The sequence below is a fragment of the Bos javanicus genome, chromosome 6 (assembly GCF_032452875.1).
Source record: "Bos javanicus breed banteng chromosome 6, ARS-OSU_banteng_1.0, whole genome shotgun sequence".
Taxonomy (NCBI): Eukaryota; Metazoa; Chordata; class Mammalia; order Artiodactyla; family Bovidae; genus Bos; species Bos javanicus.
In genome coordinates, this window is record NC_083873.1 from 70,505,759 (window position 1) to 70,526,486 (window position 20,728).

At 40.5% G+C, this 20,728-nt stretch overlaps 1 protein-coding gene across 2 annotated transcripts in view; it reads left to right on the top strand.

Moving 5' to 3' along the window:
* KIT (KIT proto-oncogene, receptor tyrosine kinase) overlaps window positions 1-20,728 on the top strand; it is an 87,436-nt gene that overhangs the window by 56,353 nt on the left and 10,355 nt on the right. Inside the window, exons 8-14 of one of the 2 annotated variants that reach the window (XM_061420190.1) lie at window positions 14,745-14,859; window positions 16,539-16,720; window positions 17,933-18,039; window positions 18,130-18,256; window positions 18,529-18,633; window positions 18,718-18,828; window positions 20,168-20,318. In XM_061420190.1, the coding sequence (XP_061276174.1) occupies window positions 14,745-14,859; window positions 16,539-16,720; window positions 17,933-18,039; window positions 18,130-18,256; window positions 18,529-18,633; window positions 18,718-18,828; window positions 20,168-20,318 (898 nt within the window). Of the gene's footprint in view, window positions 1-14,744; window positions 14,860-16,538; window positions 16,733-17,932; window positions 18,040-18,129; window positions 18,257-18,528; window positions 18,634-18,717; window positions 18,829-20,167; window positions 20,319-20,728 lie in introns of both variants that reach the window. The other variant, XM_061420189.1, reaches the window with a different exon arrangement.

The window sequence follows — 20,728 nt, forward strand, 5'->3', positions numbered from 1 at the left end:
TGTATTTGTAGTTTCCAATTTGTTCTGAATCAATACTTCTTAACAAAATACAGAAAGAACCGGTCACTAGAATAGCGAGATGGAAAAGAACAAAGATATATAAAATCCCAGAATGGATCTTTTTTTTTTTATTACTAGACTCAACAGATATAATTAAGTGAAAGTGCTCCTTCTCAGTGCTTAGTCTTGGCTTCTGTGCTTACATGCTATGCACCAGAACTAGCAGACTGTGGCCATGGTCTACTCCACAGGCCTCACTTTGAGAAGCTTCGTTGTTGGGAATTTTCTAACATTGTGTCATTTGTATCCATCTCTTTCCCTGGCTTCAAGGTCAAGGGCTCATGAAGATCTCTCTCCCCCTTTTTCCTGCTTCCATTTGCCAGTGTGTGGCCTACCAGTCAGTCATGAGTCATTGACCTTAGAAAGACATCTCTGAAGTCACCCTTACTTTTCTCTGGGTGACAAAATTGCTACGTTTTTACTTACCAGCCTAATTTGCCATCCGACAGGATCCATATTAATCACCTCTACTGGTGAACTCATGCCTATTTGAGACTAGAGAGGAAATGGCCTAAACCTTCCCAAATGATTGTTTCTTGGATTCCCTATAATCCTGGGGCCTGGGTCACAAATACTTCTCAGCATGTGCTGAGGTCCTGCTTCAAGCACTGGGCACAAGGATGACGGTGTGCAGTGTCTTCTCTCGTTGGCTGAGCTCTTCAGGGGTCTATTCACTGAAGTCGCTTTATTACAGACACTAAGCTGACTAAAGGCATTTACTTCACTTACCTAACACATTGGAGTTCTTGATCTCTAGATGCTTTGACAGAGGTAGCATTTTTGTGTGAATACTTTATCTGTTTCTTAGGAACTGTGTCCCAGTTGCCCTTCACAGATATAATTAGCTAATTTCTTTGCTGACTTTTTATTTTTTGGATTGAAAAAAAAAAAAAACTAGTTGATGCTATCATGGGGCAAGATTTTTTATGTTAAATTTAAAATCAAAAGCTAAAAATAATTTTAAAATTTAAACTTGGACCAGTTGTGTCCATTTTGACATATTATTTTAGCAAGGCAAATGCATATGTAGATCTGCTGCATGGTTTATTCTGTAAGCTGAGCCCCAGGGGTGAAAGGAACTGTGCTCTGCAGAAACTAGAATGAATAAAAATCAGAATAATAAATGCATGCTGTTAGTGTAGAAATTCAGGCTACTTTTAGTGACAGGGATACATACTTGCTTAATAGATTCAGCCATGAGAAATGCTCAAGGAAATCCTTGATTTTGAGTAGTTAAATATTTGGTAGTTGAAGACTTCATTTGCTTTGAAAATTTGAGAATGTTGTACATGTGTGTGTTTGTGTTTTAATCACTTATGTGGGAGGCTTTAAGAGAAAGCTATATACATTTAAACTTTAAAATGTTTTAGTACTGTTTTTAGCTTCTTTAACAAGGCATGATTTGCATGGGTCTGTTGACTCAGTGATCTTAAAGGTGGTTTGTAATGGCCAAAAAACAAAACAAACAAAAAAATCAGTGATTCCTTGCCTTGAACTTGCATTGCTATAATTATTCTTGAATTGCTTATTGAAGATGTATATAGAAGTCAGATTCTTCATTCTAAAAGGAAGTTTCATGTCTTTGAAAACGGCCATTTGTTTCCATTTCAGATCAAAATTGAAAACTAGGGTTTTAGGAACTATAGAACTAACCAAAGGTGTTTTCTTAATACGTGTTACCCGTTCCAAGATTCCTGCAGGTGTGAGAAAAAGTGGTAACACCAAGATTCTGTAGGTTAGGTAGCCTGTGATGGTTGATGAGAAATCTGTGGTCTCTTTGGTGACTCATAGACTTGGAGAATGAATTTAATGGTTGCTGGAGAGAAGGGATAGTTAGGGAGTTTGGGATGGACATGTATACTCTGCTATACTTAAAATATATAACCAACAAGGACCTACTGTATAGCACATGCTGCTGCTGCAGCTGCTAAGTCGCTTCAGTCGTGTCCGACTCTCTGTGACCCCATAGACAGCAGCCCACCAGGCTCCCCTGTCCCTGGGATTCTCCAGGCAAGAACACTGGAGTGAGTTGCCATTTCCTTCTCCAATGCATGAAAGTGGAAAGTGAAAGTGAAGTCACTCAGTCGTGTCTGACCCTCAGCAACCCCATGGACTGCAGGCTTCCAGGCTCCTCCGTCCATGGGATTTTCCAGGCAAGAGTGCTGGAGTGGGGTGCCATTGCCTTCTCCGATAGCACATGCAACTCTGCTCAATATTATGTAGCAGCCTGGATGGGAGGAGAGTTTGGAGGAGAATGGATACATATATTGGAGAAGGGAATGGCAATCCACTCCAATATTCTTGCCTGGAGAATCCCATGGACAGAGGAACCTGGTGGGCTACAGTTCATAGGGTCGCACAGAGTCAGACACGACTGAAGCGACTTAGCACGACATGGATACATATATGGCTGAGTCCCTTCACTGTTCACCTGAAACTATCACAATATTGTTAATCGAGTATACCCCAATAGAAAATAAAAAGGTTAAATTTTTTTTTTAAATGCAAAAAAATAAAATTAGAGAAATCTTACAAATTAGCCAAAAAAAAAAAAAAAAAAGGCAGGGCGGGGGGAGAGAAACTTAATCTCCTTGGTAATAATAAATGTCATACAATAAAGGCTTTCATCAGATCTAGGACAAATAAAAGGCCAAACATGTATTTTAACCCTAATTAATCCTGATTCTCGACTTTTCTGTCTCTCTCACACACACACACACACACCACATTTTCTTTATTCATTCATCCACTGAAGGAGATTTGCATTGTTTTCATACTCTGTTGTAAAAATCACTACAGTGAATGTGAGAGTACAGATATCCTTGTAGATAAGAAAAAGTTCTGTGTTGTTTTCCATAATGGATATAGCAATTTATGTTCCCACCTTCCTGTTATGTTAAGGAACCAGGAGTTTTATTTTCTCCTCATTTTTGCCTATACTTGTTTTGTATTTTTTTGATGATAACCAGGTTGACAGATTTGAGGTGATAGCTCATTGTAGTTTTGATTTGCCAATAACCTAGATTGACACTAGTAGCATTACATCAATAAAATGTTATCTGGTAGCATTTCCAGATCCACATTATGAATTTAAAATTTGTAGCAAATGGTATTTGGAGTTTTCTCTTCAATCTCAAAGATCTGTCCTTTAATGACAGACCTGTTTCAGCTTCCCTGGTGGCTCAGACAGTAAAGAATCTGCCTGCAATGTAAGAGACCCGTGTTTGATCCCAGGGTCAGGAAGATCCCCTGGAGAAGGGAATGGCAACCCACTCCAGTATTCTTGCCTGGAGAATCCCATGGACAGAGGAGCCTGGCGGGTTACAGTCTGTGGGGTTGCAAAAAGTCGGACACAGCCAAGTGACTAACACTTTCACCAGTTGAGTGAAAGAATGGTGGTACTCAGGTGGTGGTGCGTAATGGCCAGCAGGACAAGAAAAGTCTGGAGAATGAAAGGGCTTGCTTTTCATCTTTAGGCTTACATGGAACACAAATGATGTTAAGCTCCATTGGATATCCACATGACTGCTGAACTCTACACGAAATTCTCAGAATCACCAGTTTCCCTTCATTTATGGCAAAGTGTTAACAGAGGGGTTGAAACAATTTAAGGAAATGCTAACTAATGTATTATTTCTAAACCACTGCATCGCATAATTAACATCCTGTCTGGTATAAGTGATTATTTATAGATCATACAGTATACCCAAATCAGTCAAAGTAATAAATCATTCAGAATGAGGCCTTTTGATGGGAATGTTCCCCTTGACCACATCTGCAGAATCTGGGCTGCTTTTTATATATTTGTGGTCGCTAAGTCATGTCTGACTCTTTTGCAACCCCTTGGACTGTAGCCCAACAGGCTCCTCTGTCCATGGGATTTCTCAGGCAAGAATACTGGAGTGGGTTGCCATTCCATTCTCCAGGGGATCTTCCCAACCCAGGGACTGAACCCACGTCTCTTGTGTTTTCTGCATTAGCAGGCAGATTACTTTACCACTGAGCCACCTGGGAAGCCGCCTTCTCCAAAGGATCTTCCCAACCCAGGGATCGAACCCACGTGTCTTGCAGATTCTTAACCACTGAGCCACCAGGGAAGCCCATTTGTGGTCATAGTTAAATCCAGTTATGGATGGCTAGACCATCCTTCCAAGGAGAAGCTCCCCAGTGTGGAATACCCTGCAACACCTTGGGCAGCCCACCATTTGCCACAGGTGAGTGTAGGGCTGTCAGGACAGCCTTGTAGCTAGATGGCTTTGGATAGCCTGCTTGCCAGCCATCTGAGTCACCCACCTGGCTGCAAGTCTCAGTGATTATATTTAGGGTAAAAGTAATACTATCGGGTTTGGGGCATCTTTCCAGATCTTCATGAGTCAAGAGAGCAGAGTCATTAGGACTTTGCGTTTTTGGAAGATAGACATGTTTTCTAACGTCTTAACCATTTTTAAAAGTGATAGGACCTTCCAAACATTTGAGTGTCCAAATCTTACTTGTGTTAGAGGCTAAAATTTTGAGACTTAATGCTAACACACTTACCAAGTTTTGCTTGAGAGGCTTTGCTTTTTAGTATTTTTCTTTTCTTTTTTCTGGTTAGGTGGATTCTATTCGACCTACTTCTGTATTAAATTATTGGAGTTCTTCAACATTAAATAAAGCTAGTGCTACAAAGATAAGTGCTAAATAAATCAGAACTCCTTTCTGATTTATTTACTTGCTTTTCTGAGTTTGCTGTAAGACTACCACAGTATACCCAGAATGAGGCCTGGTTTGTGCAAACACTTATACACATTTGTTTTTAGATTAAAACAATGTTTTCATATTACAAAATTGTTATATGACAGGTGTGATAACTGGAAATTATAAGTAGGCAGAAATAAGACTGAAATAAGTTTAAATTCTTCCTTTTAAAGTTGATTTACATTTTATGGATTACCAGTGTTAATATATCTCTTAATATATATCTTTACAGACCACTTAAAAAAACGTTTTCTGGGGGGGATGACAAAATGAAGTTCTTTTGCATCGCCTTGTGTTTTGGTGCTGAACGGTGAACGCATTGTGAGCCGTTTTCCATGCCGTGATATTTCTTCTACAGTGCTGTGTTAGTTGCTCAGTCGTATCTGACTCTCTGACCCCGGGGCTGTAGCCCACCAGGTTCCTCTGTCCATGAGGATTCTCCAGGCCAGAATACTGGAGTGGGTTGCCATGCCCTCCTCCAGGGGATCTTCCCAACCCAGGGATTGAACCCAGGTCTCCAGCATTGCAGGCGGATTCTTTACCATCTGAGCCACCCAGGAAGCCCAAATATCACTTTGCTTTCTCCTTGCATGGATATTTCATGATTTCCTTAACCATTTCATGATTTCCTTAACCATCAGATACCAGTATCTGATACCATTTTGAGACATTGTGGTGTATGAGGTGGAACTCTGAAATGATGTGATTGAATTTTAAAAGAAATCTGTTAAATGATTATTTAAAGTTTATAATTATCTTATTTAATCTCAAATGAGCAACCTTACTCTAGTGGCAGGAAGTCAATGAGGTTATCATCTGTCATTGTCTTTCATGCTCCTGTATCTTGAACATATGTCTAGGAAGATAAGCTGTGCTGGCTTGCAGGACAGTTCCAAATTAAGAAATAATGTTAGTATGGGTAGCTAATCTATGTAAAAATAGTTTCTTGTCTTTCTACGTTAATTTTTTTATAGGTAATTTGAGATACTTGACAATATCTGAAGTCTGTTTTTATTTTCTTTTCCTGAACTTGAAATGAGTTTTTGTTCTTAAATTGCTTGGGAATTATGAGTGTTGTTTTTGATGTGACACTTTAATATCTTCTCCTTATGTAGAGGATCTCTGTGGTTGCAAGAATTGCTATAGACATTTAAACTGGAAGAATAAAGGAATATCATGGCAACCTACTTTTAAAGTGGAGTTTGAGTCTCTTATATTTTGAAAAAATTTAGGTGTGTTGGCATGATTTTTCTTTCATGTCTCCTAAGAAACTTGGTGGTCTGGCTGGGTGTGTAGCTAATTTGGGGGATCTATTATGATTATACAGTGGAAGTGAGAAATAGATTTAAGAGCCTAGATCTGATAGATAGAGTGCCTGATGAACTATGAAATGAGGTTTGTGACATTGTACAGGAGACAGGGATCAAGACCATCCCCATGGAAAAGAAATGCAAAAAAGCAAAATGGCTGTCTGGGGAGGCCTTACACATAGCTGTGAAAAGAAGAGAAGCAAAAAGCAAAGGAGAAAAGGAAAGATATAAACACCTGAATGCAGAGTTCCAAAGAATAGCAAGAAGAGAAAAGAAAGCCTTCTTCAGCGATCAATGCAAAGAAATAGAGGAAAACAACAGAATGGGAAAGACTAGAGATCTCTTCAAGAAAATCAGAGATACCAAAGGAACATTTCATGCAAAGATGAGCTCGATAAAGGACAGAAATGGTATGGACCTAACAGAAGCGAAAAATTAAGAAGAGGTGGCAAGAATACATGGAAGAACTATACAAAAAAGATCTTCACGACCCAGATAATCACGATGGTGTGATCACTGGCCTAGAGCCAGACATCCTGGAATGTGAAGTCAAGTGGGCCTTAGAAAGCATCACTACGAACAAAGCTAGTGGAGGTGATGGAATTCCAGTGGAGCTATTCCAAATCCTGAACGATGATGCTGTGAAAGTGCTGCACTCAATATGCCAGCAAATTTGGAAACTCAGCAATGGCCACAGGACTGGAAAAGGTCAGTTTTCATTCCAATCCCAAAGAAAGACAATGCCAAAGAATGCTCAAACTACCGCACAATTGCACTCATCTCACACGCTAGCAAAGTAATGCTCAGAATTCTCCAAGCCAGGCTTCAGCAATATGTGAACCGTGAACTTCCTGATGTTCAAGCTGGTTTTAGAAAAGGCAGAGGAACCAGAGATCAAATTGCCAACATCCGCTGGATCATGGAAAAGGCAAGAGAGTTCCAGAAAAACATCTATTTCTGCTTTATTGACTATGCCAAAGCCTTTGACTGTGTGGATCACAATAAACTGTGGAAAATTCTGAAAGAGATGGGAATACCAGACCACCTGATCTGCCTCTTGAGAAATTTGTATGCCGGTCAGGAAGCGCCAGTTAGAACTGAACATGGAACAACAGACTGCTTCCAAATAGGAAAAGGAGTTCGTCAAGGCTGTATATTGTCACCCTGTTTATTTAACTTATATGCAGAGTACATCATGAGAAACGGTGGACTGGAAGAAGCACAAGCTGGAATCAAGATTGCCAGGAGAAATATCAATAACCTCAGATATGCAGATGACACCACCCTTATGGCAGAAAGTGAAGAGGAACTCAAAAGCCTCTTGATGAAAGTGAAAGAGGAGAGTGAAAAAGTTGGCGTAAAGCTCAACATTCAGAAAACGAAGATCATGGCATCCGGTTCCATCACTTCATGGGAAAGAGATGGGGAAACAGTGGAAACAGTGTCAGACTTTATTTTTCTGGGCTCCAAAATCACTGCAAATGGTGACTGCAGCCATGAAATTAAAAGACGCTTACTCCTTGGAAGGAACGTTATGACCAACCTAGATAGCATATTCAAAAGCAGAGACATTACTTTGCCAACAAAGGTTCGTCTAGTCAAGGCTATGGTTTTTCCTGTGGTCATGTATGGATGTGAGAGTTGGACTGTGAAGAAGGCTGAGTGCCGAAGAATTGATGCTTTTGAACTGTGGTGTTGGAGAAGACTCTTGAGAATCCCTGCAAGGAGACTGCAAGGAGATCCAACCAGTCCATTGTGAAGGAAATCAGCCCTGGGATTTCTTTGGAAGGAATGATGCTAAAGCTGAAACTCCAGTACTTTGGCCACCTCATGTGAAGAGTTGACTCACTGGAAAAGACTCTGATGCTGGGAGGGATTGGGGGCAAGAGGAGAAGGGGACGACAGAGGATGAGATGGCTAGATGGCATCACTGACTCGATGGACGTGAGTCTCAGTGAACTCTGGAGTTGGTGATGGACAGGGAGGCCTGGCGTGCTGCGATTCATGGGGTTGCAAAGAGTCGGACAGGACTGAGCAACTGATCTGATCTGATCTGATTCAATCACTGAACTGATTGGAGAACAGGATAACCTATCTAGATCGTTAGGCCCTTTGTTGGTATGATCTGGCCATTATTTCATGTTTATGGTGCGAAAGCAGGAGAAGAGGTTTGTAACTGCCTACTTCAGTATTCCTGGGCCTTCCCTGATGGCTCACACAGTAAAGAATCTACCTGCAATGCAGGAGACCAGGTTCATTCCCTAGGTCTGGAATATCTCCTGGAGAAGGGAATGGCCACCCACTCCAGTATGCTTGCCTAGAGAATTCCATGAATCTGGTGGGCTACAGTCCATGGGGTCAGAGTCTGACCCGACTGAGACACTTCACTTTTTCATTTTCAAACTTCAGCTAGAATTGACCCAGGCCCTGGGACATACTTTTCTAAAAATAGCCTGAGTAGTCGCTTTCATGTGAGTGGAACTGCTGCTCTGTGGAAATTTCCTTTCCAATTGAGCCCCATGTGTTTTAACATCAAATTAGTCCCCTTCGGTTACAGATGTATACACGGTCACCTATAATGTATAGTGGAAATTTAAATTAATCCAAGAATAGGTATGTAATTTTTCAACGGGCATTGTGTTAACCCTTCTCTTCCACTTCTAAATTAATGTGGCAAAATGAATCCACTACTTATACAGAGTAGAAAAATAGCACCTTATCACATGTCTGCACTCCTAGGCAGCAAGCTGGACTGCGTTGTAACATGTGTACACATCCCCGCACCCCAACCCCTGGGTCACTGGTGATGGTGCTCTTGTAAATTGAGCACAGTGATTCTGGCTGAGAAAGGCTTTCTCCAAGTAGTTTCATCATTTTTTGTAAAGCTAACTTCTAGGATAGGGAGATCTTTTTGATGGCTGTTTAGAATAAGGATTGACAAACTGTAGCCTTCTGGCCAGATTTTACAAGTATCCTGTTTGTGAATGGCTCATAATCTAAGAATTTTTTTTTATTTCTTTGGGATGGGTGGGAAGTAGGAATGATTTTAAAAAACAAGATTTGTGAGATGTGAAAAAGTCAAATTTCAGTGTGTGTGAATAAAATTTTAGTGGAACACAGCCTTGCACATTTGCATACATGTCTGTGGCTACATTTGTGGCAGAATTGAGTGTATGTAAGAGAGACTCATAACCCCTAAAATGTAGAATATTTAGTTTCACCTTTCACATCAAAAGTTTGCATAATTTTTATTTAGGACATCACTTTATTAGGAGAATGATTTTTTTTTAATGATGGACATTCCGCAAAACATAACTCGATGCAGAAGACTGTAGTTGGAAGTTTTGTTTAGTTGGTTAAATGAATTTCTGTTAAAGTACTCACACACCAGTTTGTAGATGTCTTTAAGAAAGTATAAAACAAAATGTAATTTCTTTCATTTTTTTAATTGAAATATGGTTGATATAGAGTGTTTTGTTAGTTTCTGGTGTACAGCAAAGTGTTTCGGTTCTGTGTGTGAGTGTGTGTATATATTCTTTTTCATATTCTTTTCCATTATGATTTATTGCAGGATACTGAATATAATTCCCTATGCTATACAGTAGGATCTTGTAGTTTATTTTGTATATATTAGTATCCAAAATGTACCTTCAAAATATATGTTCTGGAGATTTTTTTTTAAGTATAATACTCCTTTTATAGGTAAAAGTTAACTGGAGTTTTTAAATACTTTTTTAGTTGATTTAAATTCCTATATTATAATGATATTATGGCAGGAATGTGGATTTGACACAGATCCAAATTAGGATAGTGACAAATTGCTACAAAGCATCGCTGTCTTGCTGTTAAATATCATCAGACCTGCAATTGTAAAAACAAATTCGTCCTTGTGGTTCCTTTTCATTTAGTCTTTTGTTATATGGGCACTTGGGCTTCCCAGGTGGTTCAGTGGTAAAGAATCCACCTGCCAATGCAGGAGATACAGGTTCAATCCCTGGGTCAGAAAGATCCCCTGGAGAGGGAAATGGCAACCCACTCCAATATTCTTGCCTGGAAAATCCCATGGACAGAGGAGCCTGGCAGGCTACAGTCCCTGGTGTTGCAGAGTTGGACACACGCATGTTCACACACACACACACACACACACACACACACACGGACACACACACACACGGACACACACACACACACGGACACTAAAGTCTGAGTTCTTTGCTGATTAGAGAGTGTAGGCAGATGTGTGTTTGTAGCAAGAGTTGGTGGAGTCAGTCAGGGTAAGCCAAAAACTATGCTCATCTCTTTCGCACCAGTTACTTGTATACCTCCTCCCACCCCCAGCCCCCCAGCTCCTATTATCTGTGCTGTATTTTTTAAAATTCAACTTGTTCTTGCCTTCCTTACGGACTTGATGGTGGTGAAAAGGAATTTTTTTTAAGATCATATATCTGTGGGATAAATCAGCAAATGGTTGGGGTTTTTAATTGCATGAGCACTAAATTCTCAGAAGAGTTACAAGCACTCTGAAATCTGCCTACAAGCTGATCAGTGTTGTCGGAGATGCCAGATGACTCAGGTCCACAGTGCTTTGAAAGGAGACAAGGCTATTTTTTTATCTCTACAGGAAATACATAACTTATACACCTCTTAGGCTTATCTAAACCTCCAACTTGGGAGGATTTAGGGAATGTGTCATTTGGTATACTGCTGATTACAGAATATCTAAGAAAACACAGCTCAGATTTAACCTGGTGAATTGCAGGGAGTTATGTATCTTTAAAAGCAAAATGTATATTTAATGACTTAGACGGTGCGTTGAGGCACTTACAAAATGCAGATGAGCCCAGATTTTCATTTTTAGGAATCAGAATTATACCTAGCTCATTCTTTATGCATTAAACATGTTCTTGTGCAACTTGCCACGTATAGCCCAAGCTGTACTCGTGTAATTTAGCCCTTTCAGAATGAAGTCTCTTGTCACCAGCATTAGGGACAGGGCTGGAATTAGGATGAGGCAAGAGAGATGCCTAGGGTGCAGAATTTAAGGAGGTGCTCACTCTTGGTGTCTACCTGAATCTACAGGGCCTGGAGGATGAGAGCCTTCTTAAATTCCTCACCTTCGGTGTTTTTCTTGCCACATCCTTGTCTTGGCCCTGATGGGGTCCCTTGAAGATTCTCTAAAATAACCCCATTCTGGGTCAGATTCTCAAATTACTTAATCTTGGGGGAGGTGAGGTGGGCCAGGAATGTGCTTTTTAACCTCATCTCTCTGTGCTTCAAATTCACCTTGAGGTTTGAGCGGCCCTCTGAGCCTGGTTGGCCAGCTTACGAGCCAACAGGACAAAAGCTGCTTGGCTTGCCTCAGGTTATAGTTGGGATAGTAGCTTAAAAATGTGCCTGATTAACCAGCACACAGGAACAAGTAGGCCAGCCGGACCACACTGTTTGCCAGCCCTGGCCATTGTATAACTGCTACCAGGTGTCACGCTGGAAGGCTTGGATCTTAGGGCACTTGTAACCAAAGGTAAATGTAGTTGATTATGTAATTTTCAGCTGTTCCAATTTTTAAATTAAAAATGTTTTATAAGTTTATTATTAGCTGTGCTCATTATAAAAAAAATTAGAAAATAAGTCAGAAGAATGAAACAGATATTGATGTATAACTCTACTACCCAGATATAACAACTATAAACATAATGCACCCTTTCAGCCCCCTCTTTTTTTTCCTACTGAGTAATAGTTAATTCCACTAAAAATCCAGCATATAGCATTAGGAACAATGAATGACAAGAAGAAGGTTGTTATGAGGAAATCTGTCTTATATCCAGTTGTCTTTGCTATCTGTGTGTGGACCTTCTCTCCTCGTTAATCTCAGTATGGAAGAAAAAAATCCACATGGCCAGGTTTATGTGCGGATTTCTTATCTCGTGGCCCACTATTGCAAAATGGTGTAACAGGAAAGTCACCATAGGCTGTTATTCCAGGTCCCTGCTTGTGACACTAATTGAATTCCTTTGGAATTTGAAGGACTTGTTTCTTTGGGAGGACTTAATAATTAACAGCTCTTACTGTGTGTCTGCCATAGGTCAGACTCTGCTAGAAGTCAGAAGTACAATCAGTAAGACATGGTCCTTGCCCTTGAGAACAGTCGGATGGAGGCAGACCAGGATATTATAGAAGTGCGTCAGGTGCTCTGAAGTGCTTCGGGAGTAGGGAAGCGAGACCAACCAACTTGGCTTTGGAGAGTTGAGGATGGCTAGGAAAAGGAGATGACACTTGAATTGAGTCCAGAGAGACCTGCCGTATGGCGCCTGCCGTCTTCAGCAAATAGCATTCTCCTAAAGTTCCACTATTTTCTGTGTTATGTCCTACTTTTCAGCCTGGTCACACAGTTGCCCATGATAATTAAATGAAACTTGCCAGATGGATGCTTTCGCAAGACGATGGCTTGTCTTCTTGCTCTATTTGTGAAAGCTGGCATTGGATCCAAACTCTCAAGGATGCCCCTACCTTGAGATTGCTTTTGGAGTGTTGCTCTTTTGTGTGTATTAGCCAAATGGCCTGCCCGTCAGCAGGGCCAGGTTGAATGACAGGTGGGTGTGCCATGCATGCAGACACTTTGATCCCTGCCAAGCCATTTTGCCTGCAAGGAGATGAGGTGCTGAGAGGTTGTTCTACAAAGATGTCATTTATCAGCGTTACCTTCCTTCGAAGAAATTAGTTTCTGACCTGTTGGCCTTTTCCTCTGACCAAATATATTTATTTTTTCTATCAGTTGCAATGTAATCAATGTCAAATTCCCAGTTCTTCGGGTTAAAACACATGTTATCATGCTGTCTTAAGCAGTTTCTCTTCAATATCTAGTATCTTTAGATATTGAAGAGAATATTTAGAATGACCAATACAGTTAACTTAATTGGTACCAAACTTGATTAACCTAGGAAGGTGGGTACTCTAAGGAGAAAAAATAATAAATGAGTAATAAATTAGTAATTAATACTTTTTAAAAAATATTTAAAAAATTTATTTACTGGCTGTTCTGGGTCTTAGTCAAGGCATGTAGGATCTTCAGTTGCAGCATGTGGGATCTAGTTCCCTGACCAAAGATCAAACCCAGGCCCCCTGCACTGGGACATGGAGTCTTAGTCACTGAAGCACCAGGGAAGTCCCATTAATTAATGCTTTTACTGTTTGATTTCTGTGAATCATTCTGGATTCTTTGTCAAGAATCATTTCATTTCATTGTCATAACATCACTATGAAGAATTCCTGTTGTTACTATTGTTATTCCCATTGGCTACCCGGAGACTTGGTGGAGAGCAGAGATCCACCAAGAGCCAGAGCTTGGGTACAGTTCTGTCTACCACACGCATGGCCACCCGTAGCTCTGTGCACAGGCTTGGGGTCGGCACCTGCGATGCTGTACCAGGGATGCGGGATGAGCTCATCACCGTCCCTGCCATCAGATGCTTCCAGTGTGGTTTACTCATTCTCAGAGGGTTCGAATCCTTCAAGTGTATTACCAGTAGAACAGCTGAATGTAAGTTCTTTTTCTGTTCACTAATCTCAAGAATTTGCAGGGTACCTTTGATTGAATATCAGTTGATTATTATAGTTACACAGAAATGTCAAATGAGAGCATTCCTGCTGATACAGTTTACTTTTTCAGTGATTGTACTCAGGTTTAGACATATGTATGAGTAAAACTCTTGGGCTGGTTTCCTCTTCTAATTTTCTATTCCTATTTTGCATTTGAAATAAAAGTTGGGAGTTAAAAGCCCATACTGTGTTTTACTCTGATGTTTTGGCTTCTCTTTAAAGGGGTGATTCAGCTCCTTGTCTGCACCATCCCTTCCACCCCCATCAAAAAAAGGAGGGGGGACATTTCCGAGGGGGGAGAATCTTCTCTTTTCCCGTAACCCCTCCTAATTTCTTCTAGTTCCTGCAATAACTTGACATTCCAATGAGATCCTGATGGCAGGAATACTTTAATAAACAGTGTTGTTGTTAAGTCACATCTGACTCTTGGCAGCCTCATGGACTGCAGCACATCAGGCTTCCCTGTCCCTCACTATCTCCTGGGGTTTGTCCAAGTTCATGTCCATTGAGTCGGTGATGCCATTCATCCATCCATCTCATCCTCTGCCACCCTTTTCTCCTCCTGCCCTCAATCTTTCCCAGCATCAGGGTATATTCGAATGAGTCAGCTTTTCGCATCAGGTGGCCCAGAGTATTGGAGCTTCAGCATCTTCACCTGTTAGACAGTTGGGAACCCTGGAATCCTGATTAGAACCCATCTTTCAGGTTCCCCATCCCTGGGGACAGAAACCTTGCCAGGTGGTCCTGCAACCTCAGTCATCCCTGAGGCAGGGAGAGCTCAGAGACCCCCACATCCACAGGATGAACAGTCCACACAGGGGCTGGGTAGCTCTAACCGGGAAAGCCTTTTTCTTGGTCAAACCTTCACATCCGCCTACCTGTACCTTCCATTCTCTGGTTCACATTCTCCCCTTTGAGCAACATGTTCCCTCAGGGTCCCCTTAAGCTTTGAGAAAGTTTTTAAAAATTCAGAAATTGTGGAGGGAGCCTTGGTGAGGTTTTCCAGCAGTCTGACATATGGCCGCTTCTCTCTTCCTCCAGCAAAACCAGAAATCCTAACGCATGACAGGCTGGTGAATGGCATGCTACAGTGCGTGGCCGCAGGGTTCCCGGAGCCAACCATCGATTGGTACTTTTGTCCAGGAACTGAGCAGAGGTGAGATGATTATTTTGGCTACCACTTAATACTCATCAGGAAAAGACTGCAATTCAATTGAATTTCAAATATGTTTTCAAAGTATTTTTTTTTAAACTTTGTTTTGATTAATTTTTTTCTATCCATGTGGCTTTTTAGAGAGCATAATTGCTCTATTTTTCTTGGTAGACATTAATTTTGTTTGCTGAAACATGATTACTGAACGACGTCTTTATTTTGGTGGTTATCTTTTGGATTTATCATGCACTTTCCAGCCTGCAGGTAGATAAAGCAATTTCCCAGGACAGAGTAATTAGATTTCCAATATATACACAGGAGGTAATATGTGTGGGAAATGTGACTGTAGTTATCATGAAAAAAATTACCTCAGAAGTTAATTGCCAAGTTACCAAAAAAGTAATGATCGCACAATTACCATACATATGGTGCTGGGGAGCTACATGTTTTAAAAAGGTTTTCTCCTTGATGAGGTGCTCAGCCCCTGAGTGGAGCGCATCTGGAATTGTACTTCCTCTCTTTCACAATCCACACTTAAGCCTTAAATTGTCCTTTCGCATTACCTGAAGATGAAAATGGGGTCAGCTTCACTGTTTTTATCCATCAAATGCTATTTTACGCTCAGGCTTTAAAGCCCAGTGTAACATCACAATTGAGTAGTCACAATAATAATAGAAATTTTATTTTTCACAGAATAGCTCTTTAAAAAAAAAACAGCAAGTTGGAGAGGTTACATAAGACTGTTGTTTTCAGCTGGGTTTTAGTTGAGTGTTTACTTTGGGGGAGAAGGAGAGAGGTTCAAGACCCCTGGAAAGTTTGCCCACAGGGGACACAGCCCCAGGAGTTGTAGACATTCGCTGAGAAAATGTTTATGGAATACCAACTGTATGCTGGACATGGGTCTAGTGAACAAAACACATCTGAGTCCCATTAGTGAGTTTATATTCTAGTGAGTAGAGATGGATAGAAGACTGACAACTACCATATGCAGGTGTTACGAGCTAAGGGAGAAAGCCAGGTATGGGAACAAAATTGCTAGGCATGTGCGGGGGATAATTTAAAATACAGTCATCTGAGTCTGGTTCCTGATGATCTTTGCCACCTGGAGTTCATTCAACCCAGCAGGCACTATCTCCATCTCCCTCCATGGCACTTCGAGCCAAAGCACCCTCACTTCCGGGGTGTGGGGGTGGCCCTGTCTTCATCCTTATAGACTTTATTGCTTTCCTCCTCCGCCGTCTTCCTTTTCAACCCTGCATACATCTGTTCACAATTACTCTATTTATAAATGGCTGCTGTGCAGGAATGGGAGCCAGCCATCTTACTGAATTCATCTCTAATCCTTTCAGTAACCCTCCAAGATGGGTATTACTACCCCAATTTTACAGCTGTAGGAACTGAGTCTTGGAGACTTTTAAGTACTACTCACAAGTCAACAGAGTAGGTGTTTGAGTCCGGATTTCAAACCCACGTCTCACCACAAAACCTCTTCTCTTCCTCCTCTTCCAAGTGCTTTTCTTGCTCTCAGTGCCACAGACATGTTCATTTGTCATCACACTTCAACTTGTAAAAGGGAGTATCTGATTATGAATCTCTGACTTGGTTTTAAAAGTATGCCGTATCTGATGCCTTCAGTTGATTTTCTCTGAGAGTAAGTCTGGGCCGCTGTTTCTCCCACCTAGGTGTTCTGTTCCCGTTGGGCCAGTGGATGTACAGATCCAAAACTCATCTGTCTCACCATTTGGAAAACTAGTGGTTTATAGCACCATTGATGACAGCACATTCAAACACAATGGGACGGTGGAGTGCAGGGCTTATAACGATGTGGGCAAGAGTTCTGCCTCTTTTAACTTTGCATTTAAAGGTAACAGCAAAGGTATATTTCTTTTTAATCCAATTTAAGGGGATGTTTAGACTCTGCCTGCCATGTCAATCATGACTTTTAAGTCCATTCCATCACTGGCATGTCATTTCCGGTAATATCTACATTACGCATGTGATTGTCATCAAATGTACTAAGTTTCATTCTGTGCTAGTTTGTTAATAAAGTGTGTGCAGTAACCATGCACTTTATGTGTTATATGTATTATGTGTGTGCACATATGTATATATGTGTGTATGCATGTGCATGTGTGTATATATATAAAATTGTGTATTTCCAACTGTTTCCATTAGAAAAGGGTAGAGAAATAAAATAGGGGAAGTAGATTTACCTTATACCCAAACAGAATCAGAATTAAGGACAATTAAAAAATATAAATTCAATTAAAAATTATTTAAATTGTTACTTAAAATCAGCTATTTTAACATATCACCAGATACCATGTTAGAAAGTTAACATTAACTTTTGTGAAATCATGTTAATGAGCTATTTTCTTTTAACATCTTTAAAATCTGATTCATGAATGACTAGCTCTCCCAACATAAGTTAAATGATCCTGTAGACAAATTGATGAATTGGTATGAAGTTGGAAGACAAAAGAACTCGGTGCATACATTCGTAGGGTTCGGTTTGTGTTTTCTTCAGTTGGCAAAGACGAGTGCCAAAAAGTGGTATTTGTTCAGTATTTGAGTGATGAGGGGAAGAGTCTTATATTGTTCTTCATCATGGATGTTTTTTTTCCAGGCAGGGCAATGAAAAGAACACTTTAAAAAATGTTTTTCTCAGTTGTGAAAGACACTCAATGCTCCATGTAGAAAATTTGGGAAATACAGGAAAGCATAAAGAATAAAGTAATAAAACATCCATAAAGGAAACATCTTAAAGTTCAAGGCAGGAATCTGAAGTGCAAAGTTCACTCAGATGTCACTTTTTACTGAAAATCTGCCTAACGTTATTCTTGTGCTGTGGAAATCTCAGCTTCTTTCCCACAGTTTTCTGGTTGAAAGTGCTTATGTTAAAAGATCCTTAGAGTAAAATAATAGCCAAGGCAGGGAGCTCAGATGCACCTGGTTTGACTCCTACTGTGATGGGCGGTAGGTAGTGCGGGAGGTGGGTGAGTTGGAGGTGAGAGGTGTTGTGTGATGATCTGATGCAGCTAATAGGTTGTGATTCCACATCCCTCTTTGATTTTAGAACAAATCCATGCTCACACCCTGTTCACGCCGTTGCTGATTGGTTTTGTGATCGCAGCTGGTTTAATGTGTATCTTCGTGATGATTCTTACGTACAAATATTTGCAGGTAACCATTTATTTGTTCTCTCCCTCAAATGCTGTAATGGTGAACCATTAACCATTAAAAGATGACTCCTTTCTCTTTCTCCCTCCACAGAAACCCATGTATGAAGTACAGTGGAAAGTTGTCGAGGAGATAAATGGAAACAATTATGTTTACATAGACCCAACACAACTTCCTTATGATCACAAATGGGAGTTTCCCAGGAACAGGCTGAGTTTTGGTCAGTATACTACAGGGGTTTTCCATGACACCTTTTTGTTTTCACATCGCATTGCCTTTAGGGAATCCCAATAACTTTCTTTATTTTATTTCACTTGAAACAATAGGTTTTTTTCTGTGATTTCACTGCCTTTGGTAGATTTGGCATCAAGTACACTTTAGGGAAGTGTATCTTGACACATTTGTCCCTAATTCCTTTATTGGTTTTGAAATGACACAAATGTTTCTTCAGTTCCACCACCACCACTTATTCCCTTGTCTTCCTTCCTACAGGGAAAACCCTGGGTGCTGGCGCCTTCGGGAAAGTTGTTGAGGCCACCGCTTATGGCTTAATTAAATCAGATGCAGCCATGACTGTTGCTGTCAAGATGCTCAAACGTAAGTTCCTGCAGGCTGTTATGGGTGCTCACCGTCAGTGTCCCAGATTTGCTTTTTGCTAAAATAAGATGTTTTTAATTTTAGCAAGCGCCCATTTAACAGAACGAGAAGCCCTAATGTCTGAACTCAAAGTCTTGAGTTACCTCGGTAATCATATGAATATTGTGAATCTTCTGGGAGCGTGCACCATTGGAGGTAAGGCTGTGGCCAACCTGCCTCTTGTAATTGGTCAAATTATCAAAAGGCGGGAGATTTTGATATGATTTTTGACAATGCTTGATTATAAGCTCCTTGCAGGATTTTGACCCAAATGGTTAACCTCTTGCTGGATTTCCCCCGACCCCCTGAATGTTAAGAATGTATATTTTCATGTATATAAGAATATATGGGGCTTCTCTGGTGGCTCAGATGATAAAGAATCTGCCTGCAATGCAGGAGACCCAGGTTCATGTGTCTTGTTCTTAAGAATTACATTTTGTGTTTATCATCATGGGGTAGAACACCCAGGACATACCTAGTTACTGTCGTGTATGTCACACCAGCATTGACCTCTTGAATATCTTGAGAATGTCTCATCTCCTCCAGAAAGCTTTTCTTTTATCTTGCAAGCTTTTATATAGGCTGGATGACTCTTTAGCCACTAAAGAGTTAATGTTCATCTGCATGCTATCATTAAAAATAGGCCTCCAAGCCTACCAGCCCTCAAATCTACACCAAATGAGCAAAGACTTCACTTTGATAAAATAAGAAATTTCCAGTTTTGAAGCATTCATTAGTCCTCCCATCAAGGCTTTCTACGATGTTTCCAGAAAACATTTTGGTCTAAAGGAACAAAGATGTGTTAAAATGAGCCATTCCTCAAGATCTGGAGAGATCCACGGTCAAGTTGACAGCTTTCTGTAATTTCTTAAAACAGCCCCCATAAATGTTGCTTCACCGACATCATGAATTGTTTATGAGAGATTTTTGCCCGAGTTAATTAGTTGTCTGTTAAATAACTTCAGAGCTATAGTTTTTTAGGCTTTTACAACAGGGAAAGAAAACAAATTCAACTGATAGAGCCCCAAACACACGTGATGGCCCTGCTTTTCAGGGTTTCTCCCACCTTCCAGTCTCAGCTGGTGGTTCCCATGGTTGCTTTTCCTATTATGCTGCCATTTGTGCTTATGCTCATCATCATTTCCATAATGACATTACAAAAGGCGTGAAGCCCCCTCTGTAAACAGAAGTGAATCAGAGGACTCACGTAGGAAGCTTGATAACTAATGATGAAAGCTGTAACTCCTGTCTAAAACCAGCAGTCACACCTGACCCCTAATCAGGCAGAAATTCAGGTTACAAAGGTTGTTTAGTTTTACTCCACAGAATCCCGCGTTCTGCTAAGCCATGTTCATTGATAGGATTGTACTCGTACTTGGTAGGCTTAACATTGACCCTGAATGTAAATGGCTGTGATTGCCACTGAGTATTTTTATGGAAGACTGGGTGGTCTGTATATCTTACCTCCCTCTAACTTTCTCTTAAATGCTCATAGGGCCCACCCTGGTCATTACAGAATATTGTTGCTATGGTGATCTTCTGAATTTTTTGAGAAGAAAACGTGATTCATTTATTTGCTCAAAGCAGGAAGATCACGCCGAAGTGGCGCTTTATAAGAACCTTCTTCATTCAAAGGAGTCTTCCTGGTAAGACTGATTTACATAAATAGCTGTTGATAGGCAGTTCATGGGGTCATAAGGGTTTGCAATCAAGGCTGATTCTTTAAAAAAGTGAACTGAGGTACTTTGAGGTGCAAAATCAGAATTATTAAATCATTTAAATGTGATTAATGGTTTAGAAAGTTCAAACTGTTTTTACAGATTCAGATAGTCTTGAACTTAAGTTTTTGTTGATTTTTATAAATGTATCTTTAGTGTTTTTCTGAACTTTAGTTCTCTTTAGTTGAATGAATTCTGTACCTGTTTCTCTTGGAATGGTTCTTTCCTGTGTGTCGTTCTCTTTATACTGTTGAGCCAGGGTCCTGTATGATTTCTGTACCTGTTTCTCTTACCCTGGTTCTTTCCTGTGTGTCGTTCTCGTTATACTGTACAATAGG